At 38.2% G+C, this 26,543-nt stretch overlaps 1 protein-coding gene across 3 annotated transcripts in view; it reads left to right on the top strand.

Annotated features, from left to right (window-relative positions):
* The window catches only part of LOC306878119 (high affinity nerve growth factor receptor-like), a 33,442-nt gene extending 8,232 nt beyond the window's left edge, over positions 1-25,210 (top strand). Inside the window, exons 4-18 of one of the 3 annotated variants that reach the window (XR_013784915.1) lie at positions 385-453; positions 633-784; positions 1,569-1,711; positions 2,024-2,162; positions 10,836-11,168; positions 11,268-11,285; positions 11,683-11,738; positions 11,828-11,930; positions 16,532-16,696; positions 16,786-16,916; positions 17,338-17,510; positions 19,568-19,808; positions 20,189-20,347; positions 20,921-21,020; positions 22,063-22,196. Coding sequence is in view for 2 of the 3 variants with exons in the window: in XM_079430248.1 (XP_079286374.1) it covers positions 385-453; positions 633-784; positions 1,569-1,711; positions 2,024-2,162; positions 10,836-11,168; positions 11,268-11,285; positions 11,683-11,738; positions 11,828-11,930; positions 16,532-16,696; positions 16,786-16,916; positions 17,338-17,510; positions 19,568-19,808; positions 20,189-20,347; positions 22,063-22,248 (2,068 nt within the window). In the remaining variant the exon portion in view is untranslated. Of the gene's footprint in view, positions 1-384; positions 454-632; positions 785-1,568; positions 1,712-2,023; positions 2,163-10,835; positions 11,169-11,267; positions 11,286-11,682; positions 11,739-11,827; positions 11,931-16,531; positions 16,697-16,785; positions 16,917-17,337; positions 17,511-19,567; positions 19,809-20,188; positions 20,348-20,920; positions 21,021-22,062 lie in introns of all 3 variants that reach the window. The other 2 variants (XM_079430249.1, XM_079430248.1) reach the window with 2 other exon arrangements.
* Positions 25,211-26,543: the final 1,333 nt, after the last annotated feature.

The following is a 26,543-nucleotide window of genomic DNA, read 5'->3' as shown; positions in this document are numbered from 1 at the left end:
TACATGGTAAAGAATTATTTTCCAAAGTAGTAAATCATTTTTTTGGTATGTTTTACAAGAAAAAGTCGCAACACTTTACTTGAAGCCTTTATTTAGAATGCAATATAAATATCTTTTTAATGCATAGTTTAATAGTAACGCCTGCTGAAGCACATTATAATGCATTATATGATCTCATGAACTTATACAACATTTATAATACTTCATAATACTATTCATCCATTGTTACAACTTTAGAAAGCATATATCTGACATGACAAACCACCAATTTCAGATGTAAGGAATCTGTAAAATATTATTATACATTTTAAATCTGTTATTATTATAAATTTTAAATACACATCTCTCTTTGGCATGTATAATTCACATCTTCTCGTTTTACAGAAACCTGGCTTCTAATTTTCTGGTGCATATCAGTTGGAGGGTGTTCCAATCGGTGCCTCTGTTGAGTCTGTGAGTAAAACACTGCACTCAGATTTATTCTGCTCTGCTGATGATTTGAGACAGAAAATTTGAACAATTTACCTCTGTCTGAAAAGTTTAAATGATGCAACTGAGGTCTTACATATATATGATTTTTCTGAAGGCATGAAATAAGCATAATAAATGTCACCTGCTTCTCTTTTGCACAGAATCTTGAGGGACAATCCGCTCACCTGCTCGTGTGACATTTACTGGCTTCAGCAGTGGCACAGAAGAAGACAAAGCGACACTGATTCTCAACAAACCTGCATCTACAGTGGCAACAGCATTCAGCTGGATTCATTTGAAATGGATAACTGCAGTAAGTAACTGCAAACCTATTTTTAAGAACTTAAAATTTGTTTACTTTCATTTGTCATTTAAACTGTTCCAGTTTAATATGAAGAGACAATAAGCAAGCCATTCATCCATTGATTTCCCCCAAAGCTTGGAACAGACACATTCGTTTGACTGACCAATGGCAGTGTTTAGGAAACTCGGTTGAAATAATCATTATTTATGGTTATTGAAACATATCGGATACTTTACAATATTGGGGCGTAAGATTTTATGTTTTTAAAAGACGTCTTTTACAATTAGGCTGCATTTATTTGATCAAAAATACAGCAAAAACAGTCAAATATTATTGCAATTCAAAATACCTGTTTTCTATTTGAATATATTTTAAAATGTAATTTATTCCTCGTGATGCAAAGCACATTTTTCAGCATCATTACTCGTGTCACATGATCCTCCAGAAAATATTCTAACATGCTGAGAAACATTTCTTAATATTATCAATGTTAAAAACAGTTGTGCCGCTTCATATTTTTTGTGGAAACTGAAATCTGTTTTTCGGGACTCTTTGATGAATATAAAGTTCAAAAGTACTGCATTTAGTTGGGTTATAAAATATAAATTGAATGTCTTTACTGTCACTTTTGAACAATTTAATGCATCCTTGCTCAATAGAAGTACTAATTTCCTTAAATGTCCTGTATTCATATAAGAATATTCCATGTACTTCATGTTGTAAATGATATTTCCTGATTTTCTTCCCCATCATTTTCCAATGTCCTTATAACTAAATGTTTTGTGGTATGCAGGTATTCCTGAGGTCACAATTCACCCACCGACACTGACCACTCAGGAAGGTGGAAACCTGACATTTACCTGTCTGGTGACCGGAGTACCAACACCGATGATCCGCTGGAGAACAGAGCACCTACAGTCCAACTGGACCCTGCAGGTACATGACACGGCTTTCAGATAAGGACTCTGTCAATGAAGTTGAAATCTATGGAAACTGACCAATGTGATTAACCATGTACTTGAACGAAGATCACATAAAAAAAAAACATGCAATCATAACTCTAACACTATGATTAATCACTTTTGTTGTAGTATTCCTCATCTGTAGGCCACTTTGCACAATTAATACATGTAAAAATGGTTGAAAGGAATCTTGTTCAAGCCCCTTATCCCAGTCCACTAAAATCTGGACAAAAGTTGTTTACTATGTCAATCGGTTAAACTTGCCTACATCCATCCTTGTCCACAGCGAGGGATCTGGGGATCAAGCCTGGAGCTGATTCTGTACATGAGGAACGTGTCGTCTGGAGACAACCTGCACAACCTCACCTGTGAGGCAGAGAATCGCGCTGGAATGGGAGAAGCCATGGTGCAGCTGGACATCGAATGTATGTGAAGACATTTTTTGTTCTTTAATTTCCATCATTTTTCTCGCCTTGAAAGCTGTTACAGTATTTTTCAAGGGAGAACCAAGTCGTTTTGCTTAAATGTCTACCAGCGTATTTTAAAATCTGAAAATCCGTTTCTGCATTCAGCATGAGTAAAAAAACAACAACTAAGTTTAAAAAAGGAAGTTGCAATTGCAAGATTCTGAGATATAAAGCTGATATAAAGATGCAACTAACGTTTTTTCAATACTCTGAGCTATTTCACTTGGCTGTTTTTTTAACAGCAACATAAGCGACTTCTCAAACCAAAACTAATTAAATTTATCTGGTCAACCATGTTTAAACTGGAAAATCCATGCATGAGGTTCCTCAAACCTACCATCTTATATGGAAAACCAAAACAGTGCTATTTTAGTATTATTTACATACTATTATAGGTTTTTTAAAATATATATTTTAATGTTTTCATTTTAGTTTAATATTTAGTAATTTTGTTGTTCTTTTGCTACTTTTATTTATTTCTTTTTTAATATTACTATTTAGAATCAGTGTTATTTTGGTTTCTTGAGATTCTATCATGGTTTGTATTAATATTTTCAAGTAGATTTTATTTTTCTGTTAATTTTAATGTTTTAGTAATTTTTCTTGTGTTTTTTTATTAGTTGTTTAAAGTTTCTATAGTTTTCATTCAAATTCATTTCAGTTTATTTATTTTAGTATATCAAGTTAAGCTAAATTAAAATGAAAAATGGTGCCAGGCAAATAGCTGAAACAAAATAAGTTTAAGTGTACATTTTATTTTATCATTTTATTAACAAAATGTTTTTATTTTTACCAAACTATAATAACCCTGTTTAGGTTTCCTTTATTTCAGTGTTAGTTGAACTTGAAATTTAGTTTATCCATTTGCACTTAATAATTTTAGTTTACACTTATTTTAGTTAGCTGCGATGGCAACATTTCTAATTTTCATTTAAATTTTTTCATCCAATATTTAGATTTTATAGTATTTCAGCTTTATTATAGTATAGTACTTTATTATAGTATAATAGTTTATAATAGTTTTATAATAGAAAAATGTTTATAATAATTTTAGTAATGGATAATAACCCTGTTCTTGACAGCAAGCGATAGCATCGCAAGATTTTCCATTGAAAATCCTCCCATATGACCACACTCCACACCACAGCAATTATCACTGTTTATCACCTCCTCTTCAGAAAGAAGAAAAACAGTGCTTGACTTCAGACAAATGTATAGCCATCAGGGGAGAGATAATGACTGTCAGGAAAATGGGATGATAACCGTCTTCAGATCTTGCTTGTTCTCTACTAATGTATTTCTCTCCCCCATAGTCCGGAAATATAATTGTGAGGACTGATTGGCAGATAGCAAGTGTGCTAGATGCCAGTCTATCAGAACCATGTGATGGGTGGACAACGGCTCATCAACGGCCACTGCTTAATTAGCTCGTAAATTAGCAGGATGGTTATAGCAAAGCGCTCACAAAGTCCTGCACTGCACGCAGGCATAATTCCCATCCAAATCCTCTTTTATTAAACCCAGACGCCAATCGATAATTTAATTCCCCAGCGTTAGTTATGGCCTTAGCATACTGTACTCCCTGCTAGCTGTAGCTCCAGATGATGAAATTCACCTACGACCATCTACCTCAACCGCAACCTGATGGATCCAATTATTTAATTCCTTTTGATTACCACAATTAGTGGAGTTCACAGATGGCTCTCGAACTCAACCGTTAACATGGGGTCGGTGTAACGAGGACGGTTTTTAAGCGTGAACTCTAGGCCACGACACAAATGACTGCGATTCTCCATGCGAAGCACTTTCCGCAGGCGGGGTCACGGGTTAAGAGCAGTGAAATGGTTATGAAGCAGAGAGCGGGCCGTGCACATCAGCGTGTTCTTCCAGCTAAAAGAACCATTTCCTGCATCCCACCTTCAGCAGGCTCTCAAGTGCCTCTTGTGGTTAGGTCCCCTAAACAGACTGAGATTTATTATTTATAGCAGGTCAACAGGCTTACTGTAAAGATGGAGCACATTGATTCGTGGAAAAAATTATGACGGATTTGCCAGTCATTTGAGCTATTCTGAAGAACGGGTACTGGATATAGAAAAGCATTATCTATACAGGAACATTATGTGGACTACTTTAATTGTGTGTGAGCAACCGGTTTTAACTTCATGCAAATGAGCAGTGATGCAAAGCAATGACTACCAATAGGAATGCAGACAGCTGGATGATAGAGTTGGAACAGCAGTTGAATAAAAGCGACGACACTGTCAATGTGACAAAGACAATAAAAAAAATAAAAAAACGCACCATGTTATTATGCACAATATGAAATATTCTTTAAATACTCTTTCCTATAATAAAGTTAAAAATTAAGATTCTTCAATAAATGAATTATTTCAAATTCTTTGTTATTATAAAAATGAATATAGTATAGATTTCAAAGTATATAGTTTAAACAGTATGTATTATAAAGTCAATTTTAAAAATAGTGTTTGTTATTGTCATGAATCAGATCTCTGTGGCTCTCTCCGATGGCCACCGGAGGGCACCCTCACCTGAGTATTGACTTTCTCGGACACCATTTCCCTTGCACCCCGTACAGAGACTAATCACCTGCACAGGTGTTTTCCATTATCTGCTCTACTTAAGCAGCATTCACACTCACACTCATTGCGAAGTCTTGTTTTTCCCCCGGCTGACATTTCTAAGCGTTTACCTTGTTATTCTGTGACCCATCTGTGTATGATCTTGGATTGTTTGACTACTGTTAATTCTCTGCCGCCTGCCCTTGTAATCTTGCTCTCTGGAACTCCTACTGCTTTGCTGCCTGCCCTGACTCCTGCCCGGTATCGTTTCTGTCTCTGCTCTGCCTCTGATATTCCTGCCACTGTTGTTTGAACACTGCCTGTTTGACCCTGATCTTGATTATTAAAGATAATCTGCAAATGGATCCACATGCTTCTGACCCCTGATTACAGAAGACTTCGCCAATTACGGATCCAGCAGCCGTGTATCAACTCCCCTCCGAGGTTTCAGCTCAGGCTGCCATGTTAACATCACACCAACAACAACTCCACCGCCTTACGTCTGTCACGGAGGAGCTGGTGAGGACTCTGCAAGCACTTCAGCTGACCACACCACCACCGAGCCCACCAGTACCTGAGCCTCAGCCTATCAACCCTAACATGAACCTCTCCACAGTGAACCCTCGACTATCTTTCCCGGAGAAATTTGATGGCTCTCCGGACAAGTGTAAGGGAATTCTGTTACAATGCTCTCTGTTTATGGATCAGCAATCACTGTTATACCCCATTGACAATAGCCGCGTATCATTTATCTGCTCCCTGTTAACTGGGCGAGCTTTAGACTGGGCTACTGCAGTATGGGAGGGAGGAAGCATGGCATTCCCCTCATACGCCAACTTTCTTAGGCAATTTCGAGAAGTATTCGAACACACTGCTGGTGGCAAGGAGGCAGGTGAACAACTGCTCGCGCTCCGTCAAGGGGAAGACACTGCAGCTGACTACTCTCTCACTTTCCGCACACTCGCAGCCCAGACCGGTCCCTTGAAGCTGCTATATCGTAAGGGCTTATCGATTGAACTTCAAACTGAGCTGGCTTGTCACGATGAAGGAAAGACGCTGGAACAGTTTATCGATCTAGCCATCCGCCTCGATAATCTACTGCGCTCACAACGTCCTTCACGACACTCTGCCACTCAAACGTCTGCCTTCGCTTTCGCTCCAGAACCTGAACCCATGCAAGTAGGAGTCCCTCATTTGTCTGCGGAGGAGAGGGAACGCAGAGTGCGAAACCACCTCTGCCTATACCGCGGGTTATCTGGTCACCTACGAGCCAACTGTCCCACTCGACCATCCACCAAAGATACTACAGCGCTTAGTTTTTCTCCTAATAGTTTAAATGTACCCATCTCTCTAACTAATATGAATGTTACGGTTGAGACGATGGCTTTAATCGACTCTGGGGCAGCAGGAAACTTCATTGATATCAATTTTGCTAATTCTCACAAACTTCCTCTCCTTCCATGTGGATCCCGGTTGGCAGTGGCGGCGCTAGACGGCGCCTTTTGGGCACAGGACTGGTCAAATTCACTACCCAAGACCTCATTCTAAAAGTTGGATCCTTCCACACCGAACTCATTCCTCTCTTCGCCATTGATTCACCACAAAACCTGGTAATTCTCGGCTTACCTTGGCTGGAGAGACACAACCCTCGTATTTCCTGGACCACTAAACAGATTCAACAATGGTCAGAACCCTGTCAAAAAGAATGCCTGCAGTTCCAACTTCATGTCACAACCCCCGAATCTCCTTCATCAGAAACCTCAGTCATACCAGACCTTCCAGCAGAATATCAAGCTCTCTCTGAGGCGTTCAGCAAGTCAAGGGCCTCTCAACTGCCACCACATGGATCCAGTGATTGTGCCATCGATTTGCTTCCTGGAGCTATGCCGACGAGAGGCAGAGTATTTCCCCTATCACAACCGGAGTATGAAGCAATGAAAGCATACATCGAGGAGGAACTGGCTAAGGGCTTCATTAGACCCTCCACCTCTCCTGTATCAGCCGGGTTCTTCTTTGTCAAGAAGAAGGACGGAGGTCTATGACCATGCATTGATTACCGAAGTCTCAACGATATCAGTTAAATTCCGTTACCCACTGCCTCTGGTCCCAACCGCCCTGGAACAACTTCGTACTTCCAAGTACCTTACCAAACTCGACCTCCACAGCACCTATAATCTAATTCGCATCCGGGACGGAGACGAGTGGAAGTCAGCTTTCTCAACGACCATTGGGCACTATGAATACCTTGTTATGCTGTTCAGCCTCTCCAATAGTCCATCCGTCTTTCAAGCCTACATCAATGATGTGTTCCAGGACATGCTCAATCGCTGGGTTATAGTCTACATCGATGACATACTTATTTACTCAGACTCTCTGGAAACACACATTCAACATTCTGGGCAGTTCTAAATGGTCTAATTGAACATCAGCTGTATGCCAAGAAAGAAAAGTGTGAGTTCCATCAAACACGAGTGTCATTCCTGGGTTACATCATCAGCGCCGACGAGGTCGCTATGGACAATAACAAGGTCCAATCAGTGCTCAACTGGCCTCAACCCACAACCGTGAAAGAGCTGCAACGATTCCTGGGCTTTGCCAATTTCTACAGGCGGTTTATACGTAACTTCAGCACCATAGCAGCTCCGCTCACTTCGCTGCTCAAGGGAGGGAGACAGCACTTAAACTGGTCGCCGTCAGGTCAGAACGCTTTCCAGCAACTCAAGTATCTCTTCACCACTGCTCCTATCCTTCATCACCCAGACCCATATCAAGAATTCATAGTCGAAGTTGATGCATTCCAACACTGGCATTGGAGCCATCCTATCTCAACATCAGGGCAGTCCTCCCAAGCTATTCCCATGTGCTTATTAATCACGCAAATTGAATTCCGCCGAGAGCAACTATGGCGTTGGAGACCGGGAGTTGCTGGCGATGAAGGCAGCCTTTGAGGAATGGCGACATTGGCTAGAGGGTGCCAAAATTCCCTTCACTGTTCTCACAGATCACCGTAATCTAGAGTATATCCACTCAGCCAGAAGACTCAATCCCCGGCAGGCAAGATGGTCATTGTTCTTCTCACGCTTCGATTTTAAAGTCACCTATAGACCCGGGTCCAAGAACTGCAAAGCCGATGCACTGTCAAGACTACATGACACTTCATCACCTCTGAGAAGCATCAATGAGACCGTCATTCCATCAACACTAATCGTAGCTCCAGTCCAATGGGATATTCTCACTGAGATCACAGAGGCTCAAACTAATGATCCCACTCCCCCGAATTGCCCCAATGATCGAACGCATGTTCCTCATGACCTTCGCCAATGAGTCTTACATCTGGTGCACGACTCCCCCAGCTCAGGTCACCCCAGGATTACAGCATCACTACAGCTGGTGTCTGAATGCTTCTGGTGGCCATCGCTACAGGCTGACACCATCCAATCGTCCAACAATGTCCAACTTGCAATATGTCCAAATCATCTCACCAACGCCACGCTAGGTTGTTACAGCCTCTGTCCATTCCTCAGCGCCAATGGTCTCATATTGCCATTGACTTTGTTACTGACCTCCCCAACTCCAGGAATTACACAATCATTCTGACCGTGATCGACCGATTCTCCAAGGCTTGCCGACTCATACCCTTACCCAAACTACCCACAGCCTTTGAGACAGCAGAGGTACTCTTAGAACAGGTCTTTCGATTCTATGGACTCCCCGAAGACATTGTTTCAGACCGGGGTCCGCAATTCACATCACGAGTCTGATCCTCAGACTCCTTCTGTCAACAACTCAACATCAACGTCAGTCTCACCTTAGGTTACCATCCACAATCCAACGGCCAGGTGGAGAGACTCAATCAAGAGAGAACCCAATTTCTAAGATCCTACTGCCATCAAAACCAGAACGATTGGAGTCGATTCCTGATATGGGCCGAGTACGCCCAGAATTCCCTACGCAAACCCTCAACCGGTCTCACCCCATTCCAGTGTGTTCTCGGCTTCCAACCGCCCCTGTTTCCCTGGTCAGGAGAACCCTCTGAACTCCCTGCAGTCAACGACTGGCTAATCAGGAGCGAGAATACTTGGGATGCTGCTCACGTACATCTACAACGAACTGTACGATGAACTAGGGAACAAGCCGATCGTTGGAGAAGGGAGGGACCTGAATATACACATGGACAATGGGTCTGGCTCTCCACTAGAGACTTACGACTCCGACTGCCAAGCAAGAAATTAAGTCCCAGGTACGTGGGTCCATTCGAAATATTCAGACAAATCACTCCAGCTTCATATCGTTTAGCATTACATGCCAATTATCGCATCTCACCCACCTTTCATGTCTCCCTGTTTAAGCCCGCCGGTGGTCCCAGAGGAGAGAGGGACCAGGAGGAGGTCACTGACGAGAGAACCCCTCCCATCATTGTGGACGGCGAGGAGGCTTACCAGGTCAGAGAGATTCTGGATTCTCGACGCCGTGGACGAGTGTTGCAGTATCTGATCGATTGGGAAGGATATGGCCCAGAGGAAAGATCCTGGGTCAATGCCCATGACATCTTGGATCCCACACTTACCACTGAATTTCATCAAGCTCATCCAGACAGACCTGCACCATGTGCTGTGGACGACCTCGGCGTCGAAATGCCCATCGCGTCCGGAGCCGCTCGCAGGGGAGGGGCTCTGTCATGAATCAGACCTCTGTGGCTCTTTCCAATGGCCACCCGAGGGCACCCTCACCTGAGTATTGATTTTCCCGGACTCCATTTCCCATGCACCCCGTACAGAGACTAATTACCTGCACAGGTGTTTTCCATTATCTGCTCCACAGCATTCACACTCGCACTCCTTGCGAAGTCTTGTTTTGCCCCGACTGACATTTCTAAGCATTTATGTTGTTATTCTGTGACCCTTCTGTGTATGATCTTGGATTGTTTGACTACTGTTAATTCTCTGCCGCCTGCCCTTGTGATCTTGCTCTCTGGAACTCCGACTGCTTTGCTGCCTGCCCTGACTCCTGCCCGGTATCGTTTCTGTCTCTGCTCTGCCTCTGATATTCCTGCCACTGTTGTTTGAACACTGCCTGTTTGACCCTGATCTTGATTATTAAAGATATTCTGCAAATGGATCCACATGCTTCTGACTGCTCATTACAGTTATTATAATTATGATTAATATTACCATAGTGTATATTTTTAAAGTGGGTATTTTTAAACAGTATGTATTTAAATCTGATAGCAAAGCTGAAAAATAGTACATGTGAAATTATTATTAAATTATAATAATTACAATATTTTTTTAAAATATTGTTTAAGTGTTCATTTTAATGTTTTAGTCACAGCCATATCCCCCTGCAGCCCAAGACCGGTTGCCCACTGACGCTAAGCAGGGTTGAGCCTTGTCAGTAGCCTACCTGGATTGGAGACCTCCGGTGAAAACTAGGTTGCTGTTGGAAGAGGTGTTAGTGAGGCCAGCAGGGGGTACTCACCCTGTGGTCTGTGTGGGTCCTAACGCCGTGGTATAGTGCCGGGGACACTATACTGCCAAAAGCATCGTCTTTCGGATGAGACAAATGATTGTAAAGCGCTTTGGGTGTACAGCAATACATTTATATAAAGCTATATAAATGCATCATTCATTCATAAATACATACTGTTTGAGTTGAGAATGTTTGAGAAAAAATGCTTATAATAATAGATTAGGAACCTCTTAGATATTGATTAGTTTGTCAAATATATAAAGGCTGTTGCACATTTTTCCAAAAGACAGAAAGAAAAATTATTTTTATAGACAGAATTTATATTATTTACATAGACAGCTCTGCTATTGCTTTTATCATATTGCACACAAAACTCTGACATGCACTCTTAACATTAAATTGCTCTTCAACAGAATGTTCTTTGCCACAATCTGTCACTATCCTTTTACATTACTCCAAGAAGTTATCAAAAGTAATCTAAATCTCAAAACAGGCAGAAACAATTCAATATCAGCTGATATTGTGATTATGTGATTATGCCTCACTGCACACGTGTGTGAACGCATTCCCTGTATGTGTTTAGTTCCAGTGCGGATCTTGTTTCTAAAGGACCCAGAGCCACAGCATCACTGGTGTTTCCCATTCGCTGTGGACAGCAATCCTCCTGCCAGCATCAGATGGCTGTACAACAACCTGCCTCTCATGGAAACACGCTACGCCTACACCGAACTGATCCGAGACGCGGCCGACGGCTCCATTCAACACGGCTGTCTGTTCCTCAACAAACCCACGCACCTCAACAACGGCAACTACACGCTCATCGTGGAGAATAAGCTCGGTAGAGACCAGGCTACAGGCTATGGGAAGTTCATGGACAATCCTTTTGACCCCTTTGACCCGGAGGGCATCATTCCTGGTGAGTGTACTGTACATCATCACAAAAACATGGCATGTATTTCATCAGCTGTATGGTGCACTGAGTAATATATTGTTATAATCTCTCTCCACATGCCAGTCCTCACCGATAACCCAAGTAAGTTACTCTAAATCAAATTCCTATAAGTCAAACACTTGCTTTGACTATTAAAATACTAATTTATCAATACTAATTGTCTTGTTTTCCAGTACAAATATTTAAACATTCCTAAATCAAGATGCATTTACTTCAGAAGCAAAATGACTAATATTAAGTCTTGTTTTGTGAAAAATATTCCCAGTGGGGTCAGAATTTTATTTTTCTCACTTAATTTTGATATATTTTTCAGAAAACAAGATACAATATCTTAAGCTATTTTGCTTCTCAAGTAAATATATCTTGATTTTAATAATGTTTAGATCTTTGTACTGTAAATCAAGACAAAACATTAATCAAGAAAGTGAATTTTTGCAATGTTCATAAAGTAATATTTCATTAAATGCTTTAACATTAGCAGCTCCCACTAACCAATCAACGGAGACGGAGAAACTGGAGATCAGAGTGTTTGGGGTGAGAGACAAGTCACATCTGATACACAACTGTGTTATTTTTTCTATTCTTATTTATCGCCCTAATTTTGTCCACTTGCACATTCGCAGGTGTCAGTAGCGGTGGGTCTTGCTGTATTCGCGTGTACATTTCTACTCATCATGGTTGTCGTCATTAATAAATGTGGACAGCACTCCAAGTTTGGCATCCACCGTAAGTTCTGCATCCACATATAGGCTTAAAAGTCAACATGAAATCAAAATCGCCCATATTTACTTTCTTAATGCACAGTCGTGGTTTTATTGTGCATGCTATTCCAAATAAAACAAACAAACAACAAAAAAATTTTTTTAAGTCTTCTTAATCTTGTTCTGTCCTGCTCTGGAACAACTTTCCTTCTCAGATGATACAAAGCCCTTTTACTTTTCAACCTCTTTATACCAACCAACCATTTTGGCATTTAACATCCACTTTTCACAATCAAATTAATTCTCAGTGGATACAATCAATCCACACCCTATTCTGTTCAGCTTGGAAGTACATCAGATGATGAATGCACAACAAGCTGTGATTAAAATTTCATGTTGACTTTTTTCTGTCACTTTCAAGGAAAGTCAATTTCACTTGACAGCTGTATTTGCAACGTATACAAGCAGCTATTTTGTTGCATGCAAGACCAACTTGAAATGGGAAATATTTACTAAATAGCATTTCAAATCAGCATCAAAATCTGACATGAACAACATGGCATTAAAATCAACCATATTTACTTTTATAATGCATTGCTCTGAAACAACTTTCCATTTAGCTGATGCTACATATCCAAATATCTTTCCACCAGCTATCAAATTTGGCATGTAACAGCATGTAATTAAGCACCACTGCGCAGTTTTTCCCCCATTAAATATCTTCCTTCAAAAATACATCAGATTAAAGGAGCAAAATGAGTTGTGATTAATATTTTATTACTTTTTAATGTATAACTGGTTGATACAGTAGTCACAGTTGTGCGACCTAAACACACAATTTGTAGGATAAAACAGTTTTTTCTAAGATACTGATATGACTGACTTCATTTTAATTTCATTTGTCAAAAGTACGACAATTTAAAATTGTACTTGAACGCCACAATATTTCTTCAAAATCCAGATCAATTTGCAGTTAATCAGAAGACTAAATCAGTTTACTTAAGTTAGGTCTCAAATGAAGATGTTTTGGTCTTGAAGAGGTCTTTTATGAGAAAGAGAACTATCACAAGCAAATGCGTCACAGAAACAAGCCAGGTACGACTCAAGCAACAGCAGAAGAAGTTAGCGTTAACCGAAAACTGGAGACAGCACAACCATAGCCCATGCCAAAATGTCATTCTGCATTATTATTTTGGAATCTGAATGAGTTCCATAGGAGGCATTATGTTGCTTTTAAGTAAGGCACAAAAAGCAGCGAAATACAGTCTCTTCTAAGCTGTAACTTTGTACAGTGTCAGCCTAACAGCTCGGCAAAGTGCTGCCAGGTCTTAATTACAGCATGCAAAGTAAATAGCATCGGGAGCCCCAGCCGCGATCGAGCCATTAAAGAAGAGTGATGGAGCCAGGCTTTTCAGGTCCACTCGCTCCGCTCACAAAGTGCCTAAGTGGACCTGATTGCCTCCCTCCCCTCTCGACCTCTATTCCCTGCGTTCCTCTTCTCTGCCCAGTCTGGGGTCTCTGCGGTTATAGCTGGAGTGGGTTTTGTGATTTGAAGGAGACGCTTTTGTGTCTAATTCTGCTTCCTAAAAACGAGGTGATTTGCTTCGGAGCAAGCAAACATTCTGCTTGATATCAGTTTTGTAGATGCTGTTTTGTTTATGCGCCTTGTTGTCAATTTTAAACAACATATTGTTAGCTGTGTTTGTCAAGGTAAGCATCAGTAGTACTACTTACACTTAGGGTTACCGATTTGAACAAACTCATAGTCTGAAGTATTAAATTACACTATGTAATCATTTGCACCACATGATAACTCAAATTCTGCTGCTTGTTGAAGAAAGTTCTGCTACTACTTTTTAAACCAGGGGATTTCAATCTTGTAGATGGCACAGACCACCAAATATGATCCTCTTTGTGCAATATATTCATAATTAATATAAAATATATATAATATAATATATATATACTGCATACACAGTGCCCTCCATAAGTATTGGAACAGTAAAGACAAAATTGCTCTGTTGGCTGTGGAGTCAAGACATTTACAAATATGATTAAAAGATGAATATGAGACAAAAATACAGAATGTCACATTTTATTATTAGCCGTTTCAACACATATATGTTTTACCAAATAAAAAGAACAGCACTTGTTCTTTATGAGTTTTGTCTCATATTCATCTTTTAATCATATTTGTAAATGTATTGACTCCACAGCCAACAGAGCAATTTTGTCTTTACTGTTCCAATACTTTTGGAGGGCACTGTATATACACACACACACACACACACACACACACACACACACACACACACACACACACACTAGTGCTGTCAAACGATTAATCGTGATAAATTGCAACCGAGTTTTTGTTTACATAATTTATGAGTGTGTACTGTGTATATTTATTATGTATATATATAATATATATATATATATATATATATATATATGAAAACACATGCATGTATATATTTAAGAAAAATATGCTATGTTTATATATAAAATATATTTATATAGCCTATAATATAAAATCTAATAATATATAAATGTATATACATGAAAATCTTTTCAAAATATATACTGTATGTGTGTGTATTTATTAGGGATGCACGATATTGGAATTCTGCCGATATTCGATATGCCGATATTTTTCAACTCATTTTGGCCGATATCGATGCTGATACCGATATATTTCCTTTTGTTTGGAAACAACACCAAGTCTCTCCTGTGCAGAAATTATAAGCAAAATATTATTAATTTTGGTTAGTTTTTAACAAGAACTTATTTATTAGAATTAAATTTAAAAAAGGTTTTTTAACAGTACATTGAAGCTTTGAAAATAAATATAAATCAACTATATCAATCGCTGCATTTTTTCCCCCAGAAAGATGCAGTTTTAACCCTAATATTTTATTTTAAGATTTAACATTTGTAGATGGTCTAAAACAAAAGAGTTGTACAAATTCTGAAAATCTTTTAGAGCTCATGATTTGTTTAAAAAATAAAACGTTACACATTAATGAATAAATCAGTATATATAAAATTATTTAATTTACAAGTGTCATGTTTGTGATTTTTATTTTCATGTAAGCTATAGCTTCTGACCATTAAATCAAAACATACTTATTTTATTACATCAATTACTGCTTTATTTAATCAGAAACACAGTCTAAATGTTATTTGTGTAGGCTATTTTACTTTTAATTTAATTAGAAGTAGGCCAACAGCGCCCCTACTATTAAAACTACTTACCGAACGGGCATTAGGACCCGGGGGAGGCTGTCACTGCTGCCCCTGCTTGTGCTATAACGGTTTACTCTATCCCACACCGAACGCGTCATTCTGTACATGCCTTCACACATTAAATGCAGCGATCCAAAACAGTCAATCTATTCATCATTCAGACAAAACTTTGCTTCAAGAATGAGCCACATTGCTGACGTGATCTAATCGCTAGCACACCCTGAGCACATGCCAGTTAACCCCTTCCCCTTATCGGCAAGACATATCGGCATAATTTTGCATGTCAGGCCGATGCCGATATTTACATTTAAAGTCATTATCGGCCGATTTCGATATCAGTCCGATAATATCGTGCATCCCTAGTATTTATATATACATAAATAAACACAGTACACATACATACAGTATGTAAACAAAAACTTTTATTTTGGATGCGATTAATCGTTTGACAGCACTAATATATACATATTGCAAGATGATCATATTTGGTGGTCTGTGCCATCTACAAGAATGAAATCCCCTGGTTTAAAAAAAGCAGTAGCACAACTTTCCTCGAGCTGCAGCATTATGTTGACCAATATTTTGTTTTAATCAATATCTATTTTTATTATATTGACATGGTATGTTTTTTCCATACTATGGAAGTCAACGGCTACTGTTAACTGTCTGGTTACCAGCATTCTTCAAAATATCTTCTTTTGTGTTTAACTAAAGAAAGAAACTCATACAAATTTGGAACAAGTGAAGGGTAAGTAAATGATGACAGAATTTTCATTTTTGGGTGAACAAATCCCTTTAAGGGAATATTCATTTTATAATTTTGCAAACATTTAACGTTACTTTTGAATGTTCTCTAAACGTTCTGAAACAAATACTAACATTTAAAAAATGTTAGACAAACGTCCAAATAAAATGTGTTAGAATAAGCATTCTAAAAGCATTTTAAATACCACTTAACTTTAACTTGAATGAATGTTCTATAAGCATTACTTCAAGTACGTTTGTGAGAACCAGAATGTTGAGAAAATTCCCTGTTAGCTGGGTAGCAACTGCATAGCAATGCCCTGCCAACTATATATTTTACACAGACAAGCAACAAATCTAGTTATTTGATCACCTAGATAACCTATTTAAACAGCAAACAGTTGTGAAAAGGTTAAATGTGACTGGCTAAGACTATACAAGGAAATAAGAGAGCCTGTAATGTCTACTATGCTGTCAAACTATACACAGGAAGTTGTGTAGAGCACTTCAGATGACTCGGTGATTGCCAATAAGTTGATTAACTTAACATGGGCTCAGGATATAGATATGAAGAAAGGAAAAAAATACGCCAAACCGGAGCTGCTTGGGAGCCACTTCCTTTCTGTGTATCTACAGGTTCATCTGTTCTAGGCACTGAGGATGATTTGGCCGTATCTCTTCGCTTCATGAACTTCGGTGCAAGTCCTCCGTCTTCAGATGATAGCACGCTGGATTCGGGCTTGTCCAGTTTTGTAGAGAACCCGCAGTACTTCTGTGGAATCATCAAAGATAAAGACATGTGTGAGTGTCTCACAAACCCACAATGATAAGTTTTCAGCATGCTGATTCAGTTTATGCCAAATCAAAGGGACTTTCTTTGTATTTTGCAGATGTTCAGCACATTAAAAGAAAAGACATTGTTTTGAAGTGGGAACTGGGTGAAGGAGCTTTTGGCAAGGTTTACCTGGCGGAATGTGCCAACCTCTGTCCTGATACTGACAAGATGCTGGTTGCTATCAAGGTATCATCATGCTTTATGTTATCAGGGCTTAACATTCTTGTAGTTCAGCAATATGTACTATTTTTTAAAGCATTTTATTATAGAAAATAAAAGTACATTTGCAAATCAAAGAAAATAAATTGCTTTAAAAATAAAATATGATTTATATATATATATATATATATATATATATATATAAATTAAAATTGAAATTAATTTAAAATTTAAGTAGCATTAAGAAACAGAATAAAGAACTGCAGTTTGAATTTGAATGGCAGGAAGTAGCACTAAAATTTATTCATATTACAACCGCAATTTTCAACAAAAAAAGGAACATTTATTTCCCCAAATCCATTACCTTGTTGAATTTCTTGAAAAGTGTCTGAATACTTGGTCATATGCTCAATATAAAAATATATGATTGTCTGTGTTGTCTGTGTAGACCCTGAAAGTCGCCAACGAGTCCACCCGGCAGGACTTCCAGCGTGAGGCCGAGCTGCTCACAGTGCTGCAGCATGAACACATAGTGCGGTTCTACGGCGTGTGTACAGATGGAGAACCTCTGGTCATGGTGTTTGAGTACATGCGACACGGAGACCTCAACCGCTTTCTAAGGTCAGTCTAATAACCACCAGCCACTCACAGCAAATTAACTACTATGCCAGCAATGTGGTGTAGCGGTCGGAAACTGAAGAGCTTCCTTGGAGCTTCAATCTATACATGCCATTCTTAGACAACCTTGAAAACACCAACACAAATTTGCAAGGTTTTTATTTATTTTTTTATAACTTTATTTGGTCATAGCAAAGAACAGAATGTTCATAATGATCTAAATAATCTTTTTCCACTATAAAGAAAATGTCATGCAATGGAAAGGTTCCATGGATGTTAAAAGTTCTTAATGGAATCATAGATGCCAATAAAGAACCTTTACTTTTTAAGTGTAAAAACTTTCCATTGCACAAAAGGTTCTTTAGAGAGGAAAAAGGGGTTTTTAGATTATTAACATGTTCTTAAAACCAAACTGTTCACTGAAAGGTTCTTTTGTCACCCCAAATGGTTCTTCTTTGGCATCACTGTGAAAAACAACCCTTCTGGAGCCTTTATTTTTAAGAGTGTACATGAAAAGTTGCATCAAATTCAAGTTCTTTCATTTACCGTATTTCCATCTACAACCAGATTCACATGTGAAACTCGAAGCCCCAACTAAGTAGAGGAGCGCTGGAGCCCAAATGCAGATCCAGATTTGTGATGCTCAGTCTTAATTAAGATGTAAAGTTCACTGAAGTATGAGGTGGCTGATGGGGGACTGCGTGACCATATGTCCAGCACAGCTGAGTCTCTGTGCGTAAAGATCCAGTCTGTTTGCCAGGTGGTTGCTGGGGCCAGATTGGGAGTGGGGACATGTGAATGTTTGAGGGGGAGATGAAATCGCATTTTCACGTGTATGGATGTGGCTCCAGTCTCGGTTGCAGCTGCCCCATCCTGCCACCTGCCTGCTAAACTAATAGGGATCACATACTAAACCTCAGAAGGCAAGCGAGTGGCAGAGATTTTACATGCGTATATTAGGATGAATGGAGAGATTGGTTTGCACATTGAGGCCTGACACGCAAGGCAATGGTGACCAATGGTGCTTGTGTTGTCATTAAGCAGATGTTTTCATATCCAAAGTAACTTACAGCACACTGATTTCAATCTGGAGTTTGTTTGCAAGTATAACAGTATAATTCATTTAGCTTACCATTACCAACGCAGATGCTAAAAAGGCTGTGTTCAGAATGGAATGCTTTTTAAAAAAAGTAGCATGTGAAACAGCATGCAGTACATAATGATAAAAAGTAGCATGCTGCATTGTTGTCACATTGCTAGTGAGTGGCATCCAGTTATCATCTCAGAATTGTTCACTTTTAATATTCAGCTTTGTGTAAAAATGCCTTCATTTTAAGCAATTCGACCAAATAATGTGCCAAGATCACGGTTGGTGTCACTTCCAGTTCAGTTGTTACGGTGGAAATAGAGAGCTGCAGGAATGAATACTAAAACCTGCAAATAAGTAAGCATTCTTTCCAGTTCCAATGTCCTGAAGTCAATAGGTTTTTTGAATGGGTTTTTGGCTACATACCTAAAACAAGTTCTGTGGTTAACACAAGCTCAATATATTTTTGTGTTTTACTCTATGGTATAAAATACATCAGTATACCCCATTTATGATTTTTTTACTTCATTTAATAAAGGTGGTTGCTAAAAAAATGGGACTTACAGAAGTTGTCTGGGACATTAAATGACACCATGCTAAACAAGAAAACTCATCTACTCACTTGTTGCTTTTACATTCTTCTTGCATTTATACTTGCGCTCTTGCAAACTCTTCTAACACAAACATTCTAACTGGTAGTAGATTTTAAGTACAGATTGAAAGATTTGTCAAAGCTTAGCAGTGTTTACACTGATATTGTGCATTGGATGTACTGCCCCTTTAAAGATTCTTCCAAAATTGTTTTTCTATGGTATCATTGGAAAACCTCTTTCTGAACCTTTTTTCAAGAGTATAGCGTGCTTTGCATGTATACTAAATATCTAGGACAATGTAGTGTCCATTCTGAACACAGACAAAATCTCTGAAAAATGTTTATATAATGTGTATTATAATGTGTGTGGTTTTTGTACAGGGCTCACGGTCCCGATGCTCGTATCCTGGATGAGATGAAAGTTCCTCCGATGGGTCAGTTGACTCTTCCTCAGATGCTCCACATCGCAGCTCAGATCGCCTCGGGCATGGTGTACCTCGCCTCCCTTCATTTCGTCCACAGAGACCTGGCCACCAGGAACTGCTTGGTTGGAGAAGGTCTGGTGGTGAAGATCGGGGACTTTGGGATGTCGAGAGACATTTACAGCACTGATTACTACAGGGTAAAACACTTTTTTAATCACACATTTCAATTTTACCATTGTCCCATATGTTCCTCCTGAAATTAAATATACTGTAAATAAAAAAAGTCGCAGATCATTTGGTCATATTGAGAACTCTGACATATCTGATCACAATTTGAACCCCCTTGAAAATGAGATGTCACATCTCAAGGGGCTATCCTTTCAATAAATTCAAATTTTAGACACTTCAGATAACTTTAGATACTGGAGACTTCTCCACTTCTTTCTAAGGTCTGGGAGAAACATTTGAGACATTTAAAGATGTCTCATTTGTGATTCTTCCTTTCCTTTGTAAGCTTTTTTATATGCACCAACAGCAGAGATGTTTGGTTGTACTCTGTTTCCGTTCACATCCTCAGGTCGGCGGGAGGACGATGTTGCCCATTCGCTGGATGCCACCAGAAAGCATCATGTACAGGAAGTTCACCACAGAGAGTGACATCTGGAGCTTTGGAGTGGTCCTTTGGGAAATCTTCACCTACGGCAAACAACCCTGGTATCAGCTATCCAACAGTGAGGTAAAGTACCACATTTGATATTCAAAAGTATGTGTGGCTGCAATCATACCTATTTATATTTCAAACTCATTCACTGTCAGTGTTTAAAACAATACAACCACAAAACAGATTATATTAAAGGAACAGTTCACCTAAAAAACTAAAACTCTGATAATTATTATTATTATTATTTTTTTTTTTTTTTATTCATACGAGTCATTTGTTCAGGAATGAGACCACAATGTTCCTATCTAATATAGACTACTTTAATGAGATCGTATGATGCTTTTGTGCTGTTTTGTCCCTTTTTCAACTTTAACATTTTGCAAAAACTGAAAAAAATACAGGTTTAGAACAACAAGAGAGCGAGTAAAAGAATTTTCATTTGACCGTAAACGATTCCTGTAATGTTTACCTGTAATGACAGAAGTGATTTAGACTGTCTGATGGCATCAGTGCTGGTCAGTGAGTTAAAGCAAACAGACAGAGCTATTCCCAACTTTCATCGTGATGTGAACATACAATTTGGACTGGATCAGACTGTGCTCTTAAGCACTTATAAACGAGAAGATCAATAGATTTTTTTGGTTCCAGAGTGATCCAGACCTCTCAGATTAGGCACCAAAAAGTGGACTCTGGTGTGACCACAACTGCACTATTACGCTGGAGAGGCCTCTCTTCTTTCAACAGAGAGGTAGATCACTTTCCCGCCGACTCGATTTTAATCTGATTAAACCTCATCTTCGCCTTGGGCCGACGTTGTTTAACCTTGTTAACCTAATCCTTCTCGAGCCATGATGGACACAGCTAATTATCTAGAGCCTAACTGTATGGGACGGAGACGGATCGTTCGTTACTTTCCATCTGCAAGGAGAGAGGGTGCCAGACTTTCAGAGGGGTCAATGTGAATTTTTGTTCATTTATTGCAGTGATTGAAAGCCCATTTCAGAATGATGTTGTGTGGTGCTGACAGTCTCTTCACCTCATTTGATTAAGAGGCAATGCTATAAGGGCTTGAAGTCACTGGCGTTTTAAATACCGACCAGGAATAGCCTTGGAGAGAAGAGGGTGCTTCTTTACAGCCAACTGCTGCCTGTAGAAAATAGAGTAAAAGAAATCAAATTTTCCTTGATTTAAAAAAAAAAAAAATTAAATACATGTAACGTACTATGAAAATGCACTGTAAAGTTGAGAACTTCCTCCATACCAAATAAAAGAGTATTTATTGAAACAAACTTACATAAACTGCTCCTTCTGAATGTCTTCATCTTTCTAAGGTCAGACAGATGAATACTGTACATTATGTTTATATAGGGAATCATGAAGACAAAACTGCAGTTTATCTCAAAAGATCATAGAGATGGTGGAAAATGGTTTTAATAAATGACAAATGAAAAGAAAACAACCCCAATAATAATAAAAAACTAATTACTTAGTATTAAATAATTAATCAATATTATTTAAAATGTATGTTATGACCATTTTAAAAGTGCACACGCAATCACATACACACATGTGCTTTTAAAAAGGTGCATAACATACATAAATATATATAGTTACATAATTAATAATCATAATTTAAAAATATTACAGCTTTCAAAAAATATGACCCAATTTAAATTTAAATAATTGACATTTATAATTATGTCAAATGTAAAAATTCTACATTTCAATTAGTAATATACACACATATGACATATTATTAAAGTAGCACTAAATATTTACCCTCTTTCCAGGCCATTGAGTGCATCACACAGGGGCGAGAGCTTGAACGGCCACGTACCTGCCCGAAGGAAGTGCATCTCCTCATGCAGGGCTGCTGGCAGAGAGAACCGCAGCAGAGGCTCGTCATCAAGGACATCTACAACCGGCTCGTGGCCCTCGCCAAGAACCCGCCTGTCTATCTGGACATCCTGGAGTAACAGCACCCTGATCGGACCTGCATAGAAAAGACATACCGTTTGAGGAGGAAAATCAGTGGTGGGTTTTGGACGGACACAATTCACAAACTGTCTCAGATGTGCAGTATGAACGTTTCCGGTGTTTGTTTGTGTACGTTTTAATCCACTGGAGGTGTAAGATTGTGTCCATGTGTTTAAATTTAAAAAAGAAAAATAAGAGAAACGGACTGAGTAAATGGACAATGGATACTTTGAATATGCATTTGTGGAAATTGCTCATAGATCGTCATGACTCACCCTGAATAGACACTTGATTTTCTATATGAGGATGTCAAGGTCTTGTAATTAAAGGTCATTAAAGGTGAAGTGTGTAATTTTTCTCAATCCAGTCTAATATGCAGACATTGTAGGTTGATTGTCTGTGGCTCTGTTTGTTAGAGCATCCTGCCCAGCCAGACATGGCAACAGCCTTAACCAATGGCGTGGGTTTGGGGGCGGGACTTTGTTTATTTGACCAATGGGGAGAGTGGTAACCTGGGCTTGTATTACAGAATCATCCAAACTCATAATCCTATTCTATCTGTTTACAGGGTTTTTGCAGTATTTATGAAGGTAAAATTAAGCTTTTTAGGAACTTTTTTAGACTACCTACTGATCACACTGCAAAAAGTATAAAAAAAGTATTTTTGTCTTACCCAGTACAAATGTCTAAAGATTCATAAATCAATAAGAGACATTTACTTGAGATGCAAAATGACAAAAGAAATCTTGTGTTCTGAGAAATTGTATAAAAATGAAGCGCGTTTATGATTGAAACAAGAACAAATACCTACCAGTGACCTCAGAAAAATCATTTTAATTCAAAGAGAAAAACATTATACCCCATTGTTAGATATTTTTTCCTGTTTTAAGCATAACCTTCCAATTTCTCACAAAACCAAACTTCATACCTTCATTTTGCATTGAAAGAAAATGTATCTTGTTTTAAGAATATTCAGATGTTTTCTTGAAAAACAAGACTAAAATACTCAGGAAGAACATTTTTTTATTTTGCAGTGCATGCAACATTTAATGCCAAGAAATACTGAATTCAAGACTTTCTTCTCCTGGCTTTGTAACTTGTTAATTTCACTTAGGAATTCAAATCTTAAAACAAGAATCAAAGGAATAGGAAGAATAGGACGTTTCTGTAATACAGCTTATTTTAGCATTTGGTTCTCTATTGTCACATTTATTACATACTTCACCTTTAACCATCGTGTGCCCCCCCAAACAAAGACTCTTTAAGTTGCTGTGATTTACACATTGTGCCAATCTGAACGCATTTTCTTTTCTGTGTCTTGCAATTATGAATATACTACATCAGTCTGTTATGCGTGATCGACACATGCATGTCTTGTACATCTCTCTATGTTGAACAGCAACGTCCTGTTATGGCTCCGAGTTCTGCTTTATTTTCTATATCAAAAGCATCAACAAGGTCAGCAAGAACACAGCAGTGAAACACATGGGCTGTGCACGGAATAAAGTACTAACCTACTGTATACCATTATTTATTTGTAACCGTATAAAGTATGGAACGGAAAACGTTTCAAGCAGTTGTGTCACATGTTTAAGGCAAGACACTACAGGAGAATAACTGAGTTCAAAATGAAAAAAAATCACCATACTTTTCCCAGTTAATTAATCACATTGCATTAAGACAAATGCTTTGTATAGCAATGTAAGTTTTATGTTATGCTTTGCTGAACAGAAATGTGAACATTGGATAAAGCCAAGTTTAAAATTCTTAAGGTTTATACCGAACATTTAACATGCATGAAACCATCTTTGCTCATGGGCTCTCACTTATGGCCTTATTGTATTTTAAGCCATAAATGCCATGCGACTAATCACTATAGAGCCACATGCTGTAGTACGCTAGTATGCAATTCCGAACACAGCCAGAAATCCAGCATGATACTGGTGTAAGGGCAGAGATCAATCAATCAAATATTAATTTATCATACAGCATGTTAAGCTGCAGTGGTCACTGTTTACCATTTTATTATTTTAATAATGGGTGCATCACTTTTATGTAGGCTACTGGTTGTGCCTCTTGTAAATAATCTAGTTACTGAACTGCATTATTTTGCCTCATTGATTTTCTATTTTTATTTTTTATTGTAATCTTACCTAGTTTTTCAAAGATGAAATAGTACTTCACAAATACAAGTCTTCTATGCCTCCTATTGTTATTAAACAGATGGTTTACAGCTAGAAGACACAACAGTACATTTTAAAGGATGAAATTGAAGATCATAATTTCCATTAACAATTTAAGAGTTTTGGCATCTGACAGCTAACTTATTTGTTTCATTGTACAGACAGACTTTGTTTTCTATTTTGTTGGACGATAGCTGTATTAAACTTGATTTTTTGATTTTGTATGTCATAATGTTGGTAATCTCACATTATTGCTGCATGATATTCATATATTGTGCTCTATGGATAACTGTGCAAATTTAGAATTGAATGTGTAGAGAATATCAGCCTCATTTCAGTCAACACACATACCATAGACAGCTATTGTTTTTATATAAAACTAAATATACATACAGTGGGGTAATGTCCAGAACTTTTGAGACCACGTTGAAAATCTGGAATTAAAAATGTCATTTAGGCCTGTAAATAAACAGAGTATTTTTTTGGAAATTGTAAATGCAAGTAGTGTTATGATGTAAAATGAACAATATATTTAATATTCTGCATTATTATGGTCCCTAATTATCCTTTGTATAAATATTTTAATTAAAAACACCATCCTAAAACAGTTTCAGGTCCCACTGACTTCCATAGTATTTTCTGTCTATATTATGGAAGTCATTGGGGCTCGAAACTGTTTGGTTACCAACATTGTTCAAAATATCTTATTTTGTGTTCTGCAGAAAAAAATATGTCATACAGGCTTGGAATGACATGGAATGTATAAATGGTGACAGAATTTTCCCTTTGGGGTGAACTAGCTCTTTAATTGTACAAATATGTTAAATGTAAATGTTTTTTAAATGTAAAATAAACAAAAAAATAAATCAAGTTGAGAGTTAACAATAACTGGGCAGAGGTGATTAAAGATAAAGAGAATCTTTACAGAAACCATCAACAGACGGACAGAAGAGATGCCAGCAGAAAGTGACAGATGGAGGTGAAGTTGAAACCTCAGATTACAACATAGATACATACCGCTGTACAGCTTTTAGTACAGCTGCCAGAAAAAGCCCATTGTTTCGTTTTCCAATGTGGAAATTAGAAATGTGGCAACTGTGAATCTTCGACAATAAATTAGCTATTCACGACGCTGCAGCAAAAAAAAAATAAAAAAAAAACATCTGGGTCCTTATAAGGACGCCAGACACATACAGTATATCTGAAATAAGGAGGCTTTGCTATTGCTTCCACACATTTATTTTGCCTGAAATCTCAGCACAGAGACTCCAGAGGACTGTAATGCACTCTGGGTAATGGTATCGCTGCGGTGCCTAAATTCAATTCTCACGGGTCATTGTGTCTGGACCACTATTCCATTTCACCCTCTTTTCCAGGCAGTCGGTGGATTCCTGCCTCGTACGCTAAAATGACTAGTGATGCACAATTAAAGGGATAGTCATTAGTTACTCACCTCGTGTCGCTCCAAACTGCTATGTCGTTGTTTTCTGTTGTTGGACTAGGAGGACTGATGATACAAATTGTTTCCGTAAAACATATGTGTACAGTGGCGTTTATCCAGCTAGACAGGACAGAAAAATCGAATAAAAAAATAAACAAAACTATGCAATATTAATATAGAAGTCATACGATTCGTTTTTTTTTTTGGACCAGTCAGCATCCAGAACCGGAACGGTCAAGTTTCATTATATTTGAATTGGACATTTCCCATCATTGGCCAGAAGTGATATAAAATGAATTAAAATGAACTATATATATAAGTATCTAGCAGATAATTTTTTTTTTTTTTGAACTGAACATATCTATAAACCTTTATATTGATTATAGAACTTTACATTCATTTCCACGACTTTCCAAGTGAACACTTTAAGGTAAAAATATCTAATTGTTTTATTTCATCTAATTATTAAATAAATTTATATAACTGAGTTACATAATTTATAATTCAATTATTAATATGAGGTAATCTGGATCGACGGTTGTGGACCAAATCCCAAAAGAGGTCAAAGGATGCTGCCTCAAATGTTCAGCATATGTGACCCTGGAGCACAAAACCAGTCTTAAGTGTCAATTTTTCATCTGAAAGCTGAATAAATAAGCTTTCCATTAAT

Source organism: Barbus barbus (assembly GCF_936440315.1).
Source record: "Barbus barbus genome assembly, chromosome: 12".
Lineage (NCBI taxonomy): Eukaryota > Metazoa > Chordata > Actinopteri > Cypriniformes > Cyprinidae > Barbus > Barbus barbus.
The sequence above is the reverse complement of the archived record's forward strand: the minus strand, read 5'-3'. Positions and strand labels throughout refer to the sequence as shown.